At 35.1% G+C, this 14,718-nt stretch overlaps 1 protein-coding gene and 1 non-coding gene across 13 annotated transcripts in view; both read left to right on the top strand.

The window, feature by feature from the left end:
* FAM135A (family with sequence similarity 135 member A) overlaps window positions 1-14,718 on the top strand; it is a 151,844-nt gene that overhangs the window by 91,478 nt on the left and 45,648 nt on the right. For all 12 annotated transcript variants that reach the window (XM_030809400.1, XM_030809395.1, XM_030809393.1 and 9 more), the window contains one exon: window positions 1,800-1,955. In XM_030809400.1, coding sequence (XP_030665260.1) covers window positions 1,800-1,955 — 156 coding nt within the window. The remainder of the gene's footprint in view (window positions 1-1,799; window positions 1,956-14,718) is intronic.
* LOC115834545 lies at window positions 12,647-12,709 on the top strand. The gene has a single exon (XR_004029487.1). It is a non-coding gene; the product is annotated as a U7 small nuclear RNA (small nuclear RNA).

Genomic DNA, 14,718 nt, shown 5'->3' with positions numbered 1-14,718 from the left:
GTCCCAGAGGGACACCATCCTGACACCACCCAGAGCCCTCTTGTATGAGGTGTCTGTCGACCCCTGTTGGGAGTTCTCTCCCAGTCAGAAGGCACGGGTGTCAGGGACCCACTTGAGGAGGCAGTCTGTCCCTTAGCAGAGCTGGTGCACTGTGCTCGGAGAATCCCTTTTGTCAGGATCAGCTGCTCTCTTTAGAGCCAGCAGGCAGGAATGATTAAATACGCTGAAGCTGCACCCACAGCTGCCCCTTCCCCCAGGGGCTCTGTCCCAGGGAGATGGGAGTTTATCTGTAAGCCCCTGACTGGGGCTGTTACCCTTCCTTCAGCGATGCCCTGCCCAGTGAGGAGGAATCTAGAGAAGCAGTCTGGCCACAGCTGCTTCAGTGCACTGTGGTGAGTTCTGCCCAGTCTAAAACTTCCGGCCTCCTTAGCAGTATCAGTGGAAAACTGCCTACTAAAGCCTCAGTAATGGCGGACACCCCTCCCCTACCAAGCTTGATCTTGCCCAGTTGGCTTCAGACTGCTGTGCTGGCAGCGAGAATTTCAAGCCAGTGATTCCTAGCTTGCTGGGCTCCATGGGAGAGGGACCCCCTGAGAGAGACCACCTGGTTCCCTGGCTTCAGCCTCCTTTGCAGGGGAGTGAGCGGTTCTGTCTCGCTGGGGTTCCAGGCACCACTGGGGTATGAAAAAAACTCCTGCAGCTAGCTCAGTGTCTTTCCAAACAGCTGCCCAGTTTTGTGCTTGTAACCCAGGGTCCTGGTGGTGTAGGCACATGAGGGAACCTCCTGATCTGCAGATTGCAAAAACTGTGGGAAAAGCATAGTGATTTGGCCGGGTAGCACAGCCCTCATGGCTTTGCTTGGCTGGGAGAGGGAGGTCCCCTGGCTTCTCGTACTTCCCAGGTGAAGCAACGCCCCACCCTGCTTCTACTCACCCTCCGTGGGTTGGACTCACTGCCTAACCAGTGCCAATGCAATGAACTGGGTACCTCGGTTGGAAATGCAGAAATCGCCCACCTTCTGCGATGGTGTCACTGGGAGCTGCAGACCGGAGCTGTTCCTATTCGGCCATCTTTGGATCATGTCCTAATAACAGTATTTTATAATAGTTTGTTTACCTGCTTTTCTCCCCTCACTAGACCGTGAACTTCTCACATTAATTTTTGTATCTCTAGAGTCTAGGCCATTAGCATTTAAAATGTGTTCAATAAATAGCAAGCGAGTGAATTGTTAGAAATGAAGAAAAATAAGTGTTTGACAATTCTGTAAAAGGATTACTCACAAGTGAAGTAGAACCTAAGAATATAGGAGTGAGAGAAAAGGACTACTTCAGAAAGTATCACAATTTTTTCTAAGGAGTCATAGATATTTTAAGTATTTTTCTTAGCTAATTGGGAGAAAAATCTTAAGAATTTATTATCTTTCAAAACAATTATAACTCTCATCATTACTTGAACACTGTGTTTAAAATTCCCAGTATTTTGGTGTTAGAAGCTGATCATTCTCTGTAGCATCCTAATTTTTAATTTTAGTTTACAATTGACATTATTTCAGTTAACAAGACATCTTAGATATTGAAATATTGGTTAAGTTGTTGAAAATTCCTTCAGTAACTATCAGGTAAGTAAAAAACCATTGTCAATTGATCTTTGTCTCTACACATTTGCATGCACATACAAATGCACATTTCTTTTTTTAAACCACAAATTTGCCTTTGTATTAATATTCTCAATAACATTATATTTAAGTATGTTACATTAAATCTTGGGAAATAGTGAAATTTTTTTTCTTTTCATCTCAGAAAATAGAGAATCCTGATGAACTGGCAGAACTTATAAATATGAATCTTGCACAACTTTGCTCACTTTTGATGGCCTTATGGGGACAGTTTCTGGAAGTTATAACGCTACACGAAGAACTAAGAATATTATTAGCACAAGAGCACCATACTTTGAGGGTAAGTTAAAGAGGAGTGATTTTAGAGCATTGTAATGAGTATTATTTACCTTTAGAAAATTTTTATGAAAACAAACCTGATTTTTACCTATATATTGATAAATCAGAAAAGAGGCATTTATCATAATGTTATTGTTTGACTTCCAAAATTAATAATAGAATGAATGGAACAATACAGTTAAGCATATGACCTATTTCAATCACAATCCCTGCTGCTAAGAAAAACCACCTAAAAGTAAGTAAAATAGGAAAATATATGATACAGAATAGCCCCTGGAACCTAAGAATAGGAATTAATAGCCAAGCCTCATTAGGGGCAGGAATCAGGAACTAGCGTGCTATCTCAAACTTATATCTCCCTCTTCTCCTTTTCCTTCCCTTCTTCTATCACTGACCTAATATAGGAATGTGTATTATAAACTTAGCAGGATGGAGGGGGCAGTCCACACATTACACATATATGTTTACTATAGACCTAGTGTGGACATTATGCAGGTATTTCTATGTAATTTTATTGTATAGCATCTCAAGAGGGTTTACTGTTAAATAACTATCTTTCCATCTTATTTCCTTATATACTCTGCATGCACCCTGATTTTACTTTACGTACTAGGAGTTCCTCCAAACATCATTAATTTTTTTCCTTTTTAAAAAAATTTTCTTAATTATAAAACAACATAATCAAAGTCAGAAAATGCATAAAACAGGCACATTTTATCAAATAATTAAAGCATACAGCCTTTCGGTTATTATCCAGATCAAGAAGTAGAACACTCTCAACACTATAGATGTTCTCTCTGTGTCTTTTCCAATTACCATACCCTTCCTAATACTTAGAAGTAATCACTATACTGTCTTTTGTGATGATGAGTTCCTTCTGTTTTAGTTTTATCACCTATGTATGCACACTAAATAGTAGAGGTTGTTTCCACCTGTTACTGAATTCTATATAGATGAAATTGTACAGTAGTATTCTTCTCTATCTTGCTTTTTCACTCAAGACGTTAGGATATTAATCCATCTTTTTTGACAGTACCTGTAGATTGTTCATTATCATTGCTGTAATATATCTCCATTTGAATATACCCTCATTTGTTTATCCATTCTACTGTTGATAGATTCTTGGATTACTTCTAACTTGTGGCTATTACAAACCAAGCTGCTATGAACATTCTTGTGTATATGTCCTGGCATACCAGTTTCTCTGAAATACTTACCTGTGAGGGAAATTGCTGAGTCATAGGTTATACATAACTTCAATTTTACTAGCTAATGTGACAGTTTTCAGAGTTGTACCAATTTTTACTCCCACCAGCACAGTTTGTTACCCCACACACTCTCCAACTCTTGATACTGGCAACCTTTTTAAACTTTGCCAAACTGATGGATGTGAAATGGTATATTATTGTGGCTTTAATTTGCATTTCTCTGATTACCCATGCAGTTGAGCACTGCTTTGTGTGATTATTGGTTATGTAGGTTTGCTCCGTATGAAGTGCCTGTTCTAATGTTTTGCCTATTTCTAATAAGATTGCTTTTTCCTCTTTATTTCTGATACTTTTCTGTCTTTTGTTATGTGTTTTTACTAACAGATCCTCTCTCATTTCATGGTTTATTGTTTTCATTGACTTTATATTGTTTCTTTTTTTTTAAGTTCTTTTTTTATTTTTTTTTATTTTTTATTATTATACTTTAGGTTTTAGGGTACATGTGCACAATGTGCAGATTTGTTACATATGTATCCATGTGCCATGTTGTTTTGCTGCACCCATTAACTCGTCATTTAGCATTAGGTATATCTCCTAATGCTGTCCCTCCCCCCTCCCCCCACCCCACAGACTTTATATTGTTTCTTAATGAACTGGAGGTCTTAATTTTAGAGTAGAAGGAAACTAAGAGAAAGGCCAGACATGGACATAGCCATTTTTGGACGTAACATATGTGGATCGGTGTAAAAGATGGAGATTTTTCCATAAATGATGTTTGAGACAATTGGGTATCCATGTGGTAAATATTAAATAAAATTCAGTTCCAAGTGGATTGAAGATTTAAATGTGAAAGGCAAAACTCTAAAGCTTCTAAAGTATAATCAGAAACTTACAGAAGACTTTAAAAAGTTGGCCAGGAGCAGTGGCTCACACCTGTAATCCCAGCACTTTGGGAGGCCGAGGCAGGTGGATCACCTGAGGTCAGGAGTTCAAGACGAGCCTGGCCAACATAGTGAAACCCCATCTCTACTAAAAATACAAAAATTATACAGGCGTGGTGGTGAGTGCCTGTAATCCCAGCTACTTGGGAGGCTGAGGCAGGTGGTAGAGGTGGAGGTTGCAGTGAGCTGAGATCACACCACTGCACTCCAGCCTAGGCAACAAGAGTGAAACTCCATCTCAAAAAAAATAAAAAAAGGTAGTGCAGAGTACTTCTATATAATTTTCATCAGAATCACAAATTAGCATTTTGGCACATTTGCTTTATCATTGCCTCTTTTTTGTAGGTGGATGCACATATAAATATATGCATACATATATACTTACATACATTGTTTTTCCTGAACAATATGATAATTATAGACATAGTATTCTTTTATCATTAAATACTTCAGCATATATATCCTAAGAATAAGGACATTCTCTTAAGTTAACCAATACACTGATCTTCTTATATTGATACCATATTGATATTTAATGTATGGCCCATATTTAAGGTTTACCAATCATCTTACAAATGTTTTGCATAACAACTTTTTCCAAGATCAAATTCAGGAACACATTGAATTCAGTTTTCACGTTCCTTTACTCATTTAATCTGGACTAATTCCTTATCTTTGCATGACCTTGACTTTTTTGAAGAGTATTGGCCAGTAAGTTTGTGAACTATTCTTCAGTTTGGGTTTGTATTATATTTCCCAGTGATTTGATTAAGATGGCACAGTATTGGGGGGATACTACATTTTTTTTTTCTATCAGTTTTGGTAAATTCTATTTTTCGAGGAGTTTGCCCATTCTGAGTTTTTTAATTTATGATCAAGTAGTTCATAGTATTCTTCAATTATCTTTTTAATATCTACAATATCTAATGTTTTCTAGTTTCATTCCTGATTTCATTCTAGTTTCTAGTTGTTTGTGCCTTCACTCTTTTTTTCTTGAATTGTCTCACCAGAAGTTTGTTATTTTATTTGTCTTTTCGAAAAAGCAATTTTTGTTGGTGTTGATTTTCTCCCTGTGTGTTTTGTTTTGTTTCATTATTTTTGCTATATTGTAGTAAACAGGATCCATGTATCAAATACTGTTGTTTTATAGGACTTTTTCTTAGAATTTCTTTAATAAAGGTCAATCATCTTCTCTAAAGGGCTAAATAAAAAGGATTCTACAATGAATAAAATAGCGTAATCACTGTATTCAACTTACCAATGGTCTGGCATCATCTTAATGTAGCAATTTAGAATGAATAGCATAATGAATGGAATATGTTTTTTTCCGCAATTTTCAGGAACATCATTTCTCACTACCAAGATTTTGAACAACAATGAATTATGGCAATAGTATCAGAAAGGTAGCCAGTTTTCAGGGTAAATTAAAGTGACATTGATAAGCATTAAAGGATCTCACTGACATTCTTTTTTTGGAAATTTAGGATTCTGACAAGACTTGAAAGCCAGTCCACCTCTATAGAGAGGTGAGGTGAATGCATACCAATAACTCAGGCAAAGTTTTCTTGAAAAGTATGTCAGAATACACAACCAGCGACCCAATTTTCTATGCTGTAGAACAAGAATCAACTTTTTCTGTTAAGGACCAAATGGTAAACATTTTGGGCCTTGGGAGCCACACATCTTTGTCTGAACTACTCAACTCTGTTGTAACATGAAAGCAGCCATGGACGGTATATGAGTAAGTGAATGTGGCTGTGTTTCAATAAAGTTTTATTTACAAAAACAGGTGTTGGGCCAGATTTGGTTCTCAGTCTGTAGTTTGCCAACCCCTACATTATAAAGCTAAGAGGAGAGCTGATACCTCTTCCACAAAATAAAAGTCTGTTTGAAGGTTATTTTTAGTGACCAGTAGAAGTAAAGGCCAGTAGCAAGAAATAGTTTTACATGGGGAAGGTAATCTTCAGGGTATTTTTTTTTCTCTCTTTTTTATTTTGTTTTTTCTTTTTTTTTTTAATATGTTTTTATTTAGTTCCTGCAAGCAGACAGGGTATTTTTTTTAAAAACTATGTTTTACTAGAGAAACATTATAGTTCCATTAAATTGTTCTGTTTGTGTCACCTGAATGGAAGTTCTGGGAAGAGAATGGTTGCAAGGATTAGAGGCAACTTTATAGCTTGATATTCAATGGGAAAGAAGCTATTCTGGGTGGAATAGGAACAAGAAGGTAAACTTAAAAGAGCAGCTGGTGAACACAACTTTGAGAAGAAGGGACAAAGAAAGGGAACTAAGACAAAAATCAGGTTTGTGGAAAACTAGAATACCAAAGATAAACTTTGGAATTTTACCTAGAGCTTCCCTTTTCTCACCCCATTCCAGATACCAAGATAGGGCCTATTTTAATTCCTAAATGGATCATGGAAGGATAATAAACACAAAATAAGAAAATGTCCTAATGTTACTCAAGCAGGAATAAGCTTTGCCCTTCCCTGCAGGGTATCACAAAAACTGTGGACATGGTAGCATACTGTGTTATCTGGCTCTCATTTACGCAATTCAAGAGGAACCTTGCTAATAAAATATCTTATTCTTCTGAGAATACAGTGCTAAGCCTACAGGAACTAAAGTAGTCTAAAGGTCATTCAGTGTTTGTACAGGGAGAGACTTAGCTACAATAAAGTATGTAGGCTGTCTGATAACGAATTCAGAAGCAGCACAATTGAGCGAAGTCGCAGAAATAAACCTCTGATATGAAGTCTCCTTATTGGTGTGAAAGCAAATTATGAAGCAAAGAGTTGGACTAAAAGGAGGAAATGTAAATCCATACTTGGAAAGAACAATTTAATAAATTAATTTTATACTGGTTCAACTATATTATTTAATATTAATATTATTTAATATTAAGTTCAGGTTTTCAAATTTTTGGCAAAAAGGCATCCAAACTTGTTGAGCTTCTGTAGTCATATGCCGTACACATTCGTGCTACATCATAGAGACTATTGTGTGTGAATAGTTACAGATGACCCATACTAATTAAAAAGATAAAATATATTTATGGTAAGTGAATAATGTCTTTGTCATTTCAAACTAAAATGGAATGATCAAGTGGGACAACTTATATAAAAAGCAAAAAAGAATCTGAAATCATCCTGAATTTTATGTGTCAAGAACTGTAAAGAATCTTGAGATTTTGCGCTCCTAATTACATGCTAACAAGTTAGCCTACCATAGATTGATTCATGTATAGCAGCAGAAAACATGAGACAAAGGACCTTATTAATGGTAGTATTATCATTTGTTCTCTTTCCTTGAGCCCAGATTTCCACAGCTCAACATAAAAAAGGCCAGGTTCACACTAGTGGCTTGCAATACAGGAGAAAAACTCTGTGCTTAGGGATCTAAAATATTTTATAATGGACAGCAAGCTTTATCTACCAGTGCTGTAAGTGAACCTGTTCTTTGCTCCAAAGGGAGACATATCTCTGTTTCCCCAGGCTTTTCCCTAATACGAGCATCCTTGAAAAGATAGTCTGTAACAAAGACAGTCAGGATTTCTGCTCAAAAGCCTTTCAGAAATGCAAGAGACACATGAAGAATTGTCTCTCAACACTGTGTCTTATAGAGAACTTGCTTTCACTGCAGTTTATTTCCTCAATAATTTTACTGATCTTTATTGCTAGGGCTTCCAAAGATGCTTCTTGTTGTGTTATAATGCTTCCCATTATAACATCGAAGATGCCATATTTAATATTGATTGTAACTTGTGTCTGGAATTATAAGTCCAATATTAGGGAGATAATATATTCAGTTTGCAGATCAGAGAGCCAGATTTTGTGCTTTGTGCTAGCATTGCCGCCCTAACCAAGCTTTTGTTAGGGTTAGTGGAGTCAGACAAAGTAAAAGTTGAGTTCACACTCTTTCAGAGACATGTTAACCATCAGCTTATGTAAATCTTTAGTTCTATCATGCCAAATGTTTATAAATAAAGATCCTGAAACCAAATACATAGGGTTGCCAGATGAAATGCAGAATGCCCAGTTAAATTTGGATTGCAGGTGAACAGCAAATGATATTTCAATATAAGTGTATCTGGTGCAACCCTATCAAATAGCATACTAAAGCGTCAAAGGGTTTAACTGTGTTTTACATATTTCTGTATGTGAAGTATTAATATATCTTAGATACAGAAAAGAATTCCTTACTCATGAAGAAAACGAATTTTAAGCTTATGCTTGTGTGGAAGCAGGGCCTTTTGGAAACATATGGCTTTACTTAAAATGCCGGCACTGTTATTTATGGTTCTAACCTAGAGCAAAAAAAATCCAAGTTGATATGGTGACTCTGCTATTCAGTTACTTAGTATTCTGTAATATTGCTCATTTAAATTCATCACATTAACATGTCTTTCCTGGCTGGGCACAGTGGCTCACACTTGTAATCCCAGCACTTTGGAAGGTGGATGTGGGAGGATCACTTGAGGCTGGGAGTTTACAACCAGCCTGGGCAACATAGTGAAATCTTGTCTCTATTAAAAAAAAAAATTGTGTCGTTCCTTGAACTATAAAATGGAACTCTGCTTCTATGAGGTTAGCTTCTTTTATTCTTTGACTAACTTCTCTCCCACCTTGTAGTTGCCTGTTTATGTTTTTGAGTTCATAGCAACAGGTTTGTTACTAATGCTTTATTGAAATTACAGTGATTCTTCCAGGACCACTGCCTATAAGCCCAAGAATTCATCTAAAAATTGAAATGAGACCTTCTTAGATGGATAGACTATATTGTGCTCTTGGTTTTGTTTGTTTTTCCCACAGAATGTTTATGGAAGGACCATCGTAATTTATTTGTATTTTTACTTAATAAACATGTGTATAGCAGTTATTATCTGTGTAAGGCACTAATTGCTTTATAAATGTTAACTCATTTAATCATCATTATAATCTCATGAAGTAAATATTTTGTCATTCCCATTTTATAAAAGAAATATTGAGGTTATAGAAAGGTGAAATAACTTAGCCAAAGTTGCATGACTTGTACATGGTAGTGACTGGATGGGAACCCAGGCAGTAGATGCAGACCTGATATTTCCACATTTCATCTCTTTCCCATGAATTTGCAAAGTATTAAAAATGAAGTAAATTAAGACTTCAAACAAAATAGTAGTACAAACTTATAACATTAGAATACCGTTTATTATGACGCTGGTTTGCTATACTGTTTATGTTTTACAAGCAAAAAGAAATACAATCTCAAACATAGTTTTCAGTGTCAACTTGGTGGTATAAAATATAGTTTTGGATTTTTTTTCCAGTTGAATTTAAAGAGAACATGCCATTTGCTGCATTCACTGGAATTAATCATAAAAAAATACTGTAGAACATTAAGTATGCTGCCGATGGTCTAATAGCTTGGAAATCAAAACATTTATTGACAGCACCACCAAAGTAGAAGATTCAAGGCATAGATGTTATGTAATATGATATATATAGGTAACTGTTTCCTAAGATTTAATTTTGTTGGGGGGCGGGTGGGGATAACAAATTTTGAGGGTAACAGATTTTACGTAACACAAATTAACCATTAACAATTTTAATGTATACAATTCAGTGGCATTTAATATAGTCACAGTGTTGTGTAACCATCACCTCTGTCTTATTCCAAGACATTTTCATCACTCCGAAAGGAAACCCTGTACACATTAAGGAATCACTCCCAAGTCCCCTTTCCCCATTCCCTGGCAACCGCTAGTCTCATTTACTGATCTTAGAGGTTTCATATAAATGTAATCATACAACATTTTGTAGCTGGTTTCTTTCACTTAGAATAATGTACCAACTTTCATCCATGTTTTACATGTATCCATATAATGATTTATTTTTGTAGCAAAATTACATTGTATGGATATACTACATTATTTTATCTGTTTGTCATTGATAGACATTTAAATTCTTTCTACCTGTTGACTACTTACTATGAATAGTTGCTGGTATGAAATTTGTATACAAATATTTGTTTGAATACCTGTTTTTAGTTATTTGGGGTATATACCTAGGAGTGGAATTGCTGAGTCATATGGTAATTTTATGTTTAACTTTTTGAGGAACATCCAAACTGTTTTCCACAGCAGCTGTACCACCTTACATTCCCACCAGCAATGTACAAGGATTCTAATTTTTTCATATACTCACAAACACTTGTTATATTCTTGCTTTTTGTTTTGGGGTTTTTATCATGGCCAACCTACTAAGGGTGAGATGGTATTTTCATTGTAGCTTTGATTTGCAGTACCCTAATGACTAGTGACCTTGGACACGTTTTCATATGCTTATTGACCATTTGTGTATCTCCTTTGGAGAAATGTATATTCAGGTCCTTTCCCCATATTTTAATTGGGTCGTTTGTCTTTTTGTTGTTGAGTTTTACTTATATATTCTGGTAACTAGGCCCTTATCTGATACATAATTTGCAAATGTTTTCTTCTATTCTATGAGTTGCTTTTTAACTCTGTTGATAATGTTCTTTGGTGCACAGGACATCAGGGCAGCAGGAAAAATCTTAAATTTATTTTTCCCCTAGTAAAAGAAATCCTGTAAATTAAGATAGATATATTCCGCAGTTATCGTCATGATAAAAAATTTTAAAGATATAATGTAACCCTTGAGAGAAACTATTGTGCTTATATCTGCTACTAATACAGTTTTCTTGGAATAATTATTACATGCAATGGAAAAAATCCACATGGTAAGGGGGAGAGAAAAGGATTTCTAATCTCAATTTAATTAGTGTATATCTATGTTACCATAGATTCTCATGCCTGATATCAGGATATATTTGATTTTTTAAAAAATTGAGAGTCCTCAGAGAGGCTAAAGCCCAGAAACTTTATATTCAGGAGATCTAGGTTGTATAAACACTTATACAGTCTTGTGTTAGTTAATGATTAGGATACTTTCTGGAAAATGCTTTGTTAGATGATTTCATCATTGTGTGAACATCATAGAATATACTATAGAACATCATAGAATACACTACCCAAAGCTAGATAGCATAGCCTGCTACACACCTAAACTAGATAATACAGCCTGTTACTCCTACGTGACAAACCTGTACAGCATGTGACTGTACTGAATACTGTGTTGCAACACAGTGGTATTTGTGTATCTAAGCCTATCTAAACATAGAAAAAGTACAGTAAAAATATGGTATTGTAATTTTAAGGGAGACCATCCTATATGCGATCCATCATTGTCTTAAACGTCATTATGTGGAGCATGACTATATGAACTTATTGAATTATCATTATAACATATTTTGAAAACTACTCAATACTTCAAGAAAATTATTTCATTACTTCACAAAATGACTTTGTGCTGCTTTTCGGTCAATTCCTACTGTCTTGATTAGAAATAGAATTTTCATTTGCTTCAGTCAACATAATTTCTTTTAGATTAGCCCATGTTGTATATATTTGTAGTTCATTTCTCTTTATTGTTGAGTAGTATTTTATGGTATCGTATACCAGAATTCATTTATCTGTTCCCCTTAACACTTCTGAGTAAAGATGCTATGAACATTCTTCTACAGATATTTTTTGTGAACATAGGATTTTATTTCTATTGCTTACATTCATAGGAGTAAAATTGCTTGGTCATTGGGTAGATTTATCTTTAACTTAATAAAGAATCATTTTTTTTTCCAAAATGGCTATACAGTTTTAAACTCCTAACCTTAATGTATGAGAGTTTCAGTTGCTCCACATGCTTGTATTGTTTGGTGTCGTCAGTCTTTAACTACTATAGTAGGGGTAAAGTGGAATTTCATTATGGCTTTATTTTGCATTTTTCTGCTGACTCCTGATATTGAGGGTTTTTGTTATGACTTCAGTTTTGTAAAATGTTAAATTAAGTTGCCATTTTATTACTGACTTATTAAGATTATTTATATATATTCTAGTTATGGATCCATTGTCAAATATATTTATTAAATTCTCCTAGCCTGAGGTTTATATTTTCATTTTCTCAGTGATATATTTTGATGAGAATATCTAAGTACAATTTATCTTTTTTCTTTTATGTTTAGTGCTTTCATGTCCTAAGAAATCTTTGCCCAAGTCATGAAAAATATTATTCTGTATTTGCTTTAGAGAGCATTAGAATTATAGATCTTACATTTAGGACCATGGGTCATCTTGAATTAATTTTTTAATTTGGTTTGAGGTGTATGGGTCAAGATTCTTTCTTTTTTTTTTCTGTTCAGGTTTTTGACATCATTTATTGAAAACACTTTTCTTACTCTATTGAATTGCCTTAAAATCTTTGTTGAAAATCAATTGACTAATAAGCATGAGTCTATTTCTTGACCTTTTTTCCTGCTGCATTGGCCTGTTATACATCTCTATGTTAATAAATACCACACTAACTTTATTGTTATAATATTATACTAAGTCTTGCAGCCAGGTAATGCCATAAGTCCTCCAAGGTTTTCTTCTTTTTTGAGATTGTTTTGGCTATTCTAGATCTGTTGCAATTCTATATAAATTTTAAATCAAGTTTTAACAGCTCTTTTAGAATTTGTCTAGCAGGTTTTCTGGTTTTTATTGGAAAATCTTTCCTCCACAGAAAATTTTAAATCATGTCAATTTTTTTTTTAATCCTCTTGGGATTTCGGTTTACATTAAGTAAAATCTATAGCTCAATTTAGGGAAAATTACCTCCTTAACCATATTGATTCAGACAATTTGTGGACATGACATAGCTTTCTATCTAGCTTCCCATTTATTTAGACCTTCAATTTCTCTAAAACCTGCTTTTGTAGTTTTTATGCCTTGAGTTTACTCATAAGCATTTTATATTATCTGATACTATTATACATGGTTTTTAAATTTTGTTTTCCAAATGGTTGCTACTAGGATGTAGAAGTATAATTGATTTTTGCATATTGAGCTTATACTTTATTGCTTTGCTAAATTTTTTAGGTAGAGTATTCTATAAATCTCAATCAGCTCAAGTTGGTCAATAGCGTTATTTAACCTTGGACTGACGGTTTTCCCCCTCTGTTTGAGTACTTTAAAAAGTACCATTATCTTCTGGCCTCTGTAGTCTGATTAAAAAGTCAGTTATTTATACTGTTTTTCCCCTCTGGCTGCCTTTAGGATTTTTCTCCTTGTCTTTGTTTTCCAGCAGTTTGACTATGATATGCCTTGTTGCAGTTTTTATTGTTTTTGTTGTTGTTTGGTTTTTTTGTCTTTATCTTGCTTAGGATTTGCTGACATTCTTGGGGCTCTAGGTTATTTTTATCAGTTTTAAAGAGATTTGCTATTATATCTTCAGATATATTTTCTGCCCCATTTCTTTCCGTCTCTTCTCCCTCTGGTACTCTAATTATATGTATGTTATATCATTTGATACTCTTGTTTTTCAGCAGTTTATCCTCTGTGTTCTTCAGACTGAATAATTTCTGTTATTCTATCTTCAGATTCATTAACTCTTTTCTGTAGTGACTAATCTGCTCTTAATCTCATCTAGTAAAATTTCACTTAAGATATTATATATTTTACTTCTTAAATTTCCATTTGGTTCTCTTCACATATAATAGTTCCATTTTTATGCTGAGAAGCCCTGTCTGTTTACTGTTTATGACCAGCTTCTTTCAGTCATTGGGCAATTTATAATCATTGTTTAAAAGTGCTTGCTTAGAATTCTAGTTTCTGAGCCAGCATGTAAGAGCTTTGGAAGTTGTTACTCCCATCCTAACCAGAAAAAAGCTGAGAGAACTGAAAAATAACAACTCTTCTTAGATTTATCAGAGAATTAGGATCACAGGCAAACTCCTGTCCCCAAAATTGGTGAGTCAGATAGCCAATTACAGAGAATCCCATCTTAATGGAACAAAAACCTATGAACAGAAATCACCACTGTAGCCAGTCCTGCAATAGGAAAACTTCTAATTGATGAATTCCTGGAGACTCAGTATGGACAGATGAGTCAAAAACTCCTGGCAGGGGTGAGGGGGGTCTTAGGGGATCCCATACTTTTTCATGACTTTCACTTCCAAGAGCCTTCCCAATTTCTTTCAGTGACAATTGCAGAAAAGCCCTTATACTTTCAGATGGTGGGGAGGGAATGTAGCCATTTTGAAATACATCCAGAACATTCTGTCCTTAACAAAATGTGCCTCAGTAGAAACTATCTTACCAGAGCTTCACTGACCTGGGAGGAAGAGAAAAATCCAACTCTAGCCTTCTGTATGGGGGAAATAAAATATCTGTTATCATATGTTATTAGAGGATTACAAATTAAAACAAGATAACCACTGTATACCTATAAGAATGGCTATAATCCAAAACACTGACAACAGCAAATGTTGGTGAGATGTGGAGCAACAGGAACTCCCATTCATTCCTGGTAGGAACACAAAATAGGATGGCCACTTTGGAAGACACTTTGGTAGTTTCTTACAAAACTGAACATATTCTCATCCTATAGTCCAGCTATCACACCCGTTGGTGTTTACCCAAATGAATTGAAAATTTATGTCCACACAAAAACCTCCACATATGGCAGCTTTATTCATAATCATCAAAACTTGGAAGCAACCAAGATGTCCTTCAGTAGGTAAC

Source organism: Nomascus leucogenys, chromosome 3 (assembly GCF_006542625.1).
Source record: "Nomascus leucogenys isolate Asia chromosome 3, Asia_NLE_v1, whole genome shotgun sequence".
Lineage (NCBI taxonomy): Eukaryota > Metazoa > Chordata > Mammalia > Primates > Hylobatidae > Nomascus > Nomascus leucogenys.
The sequence above is the reverse complement of the archived record's forward strand: the minus strand, read 5'-3'. Positions and strand labels throughout refer to the sequence as shown.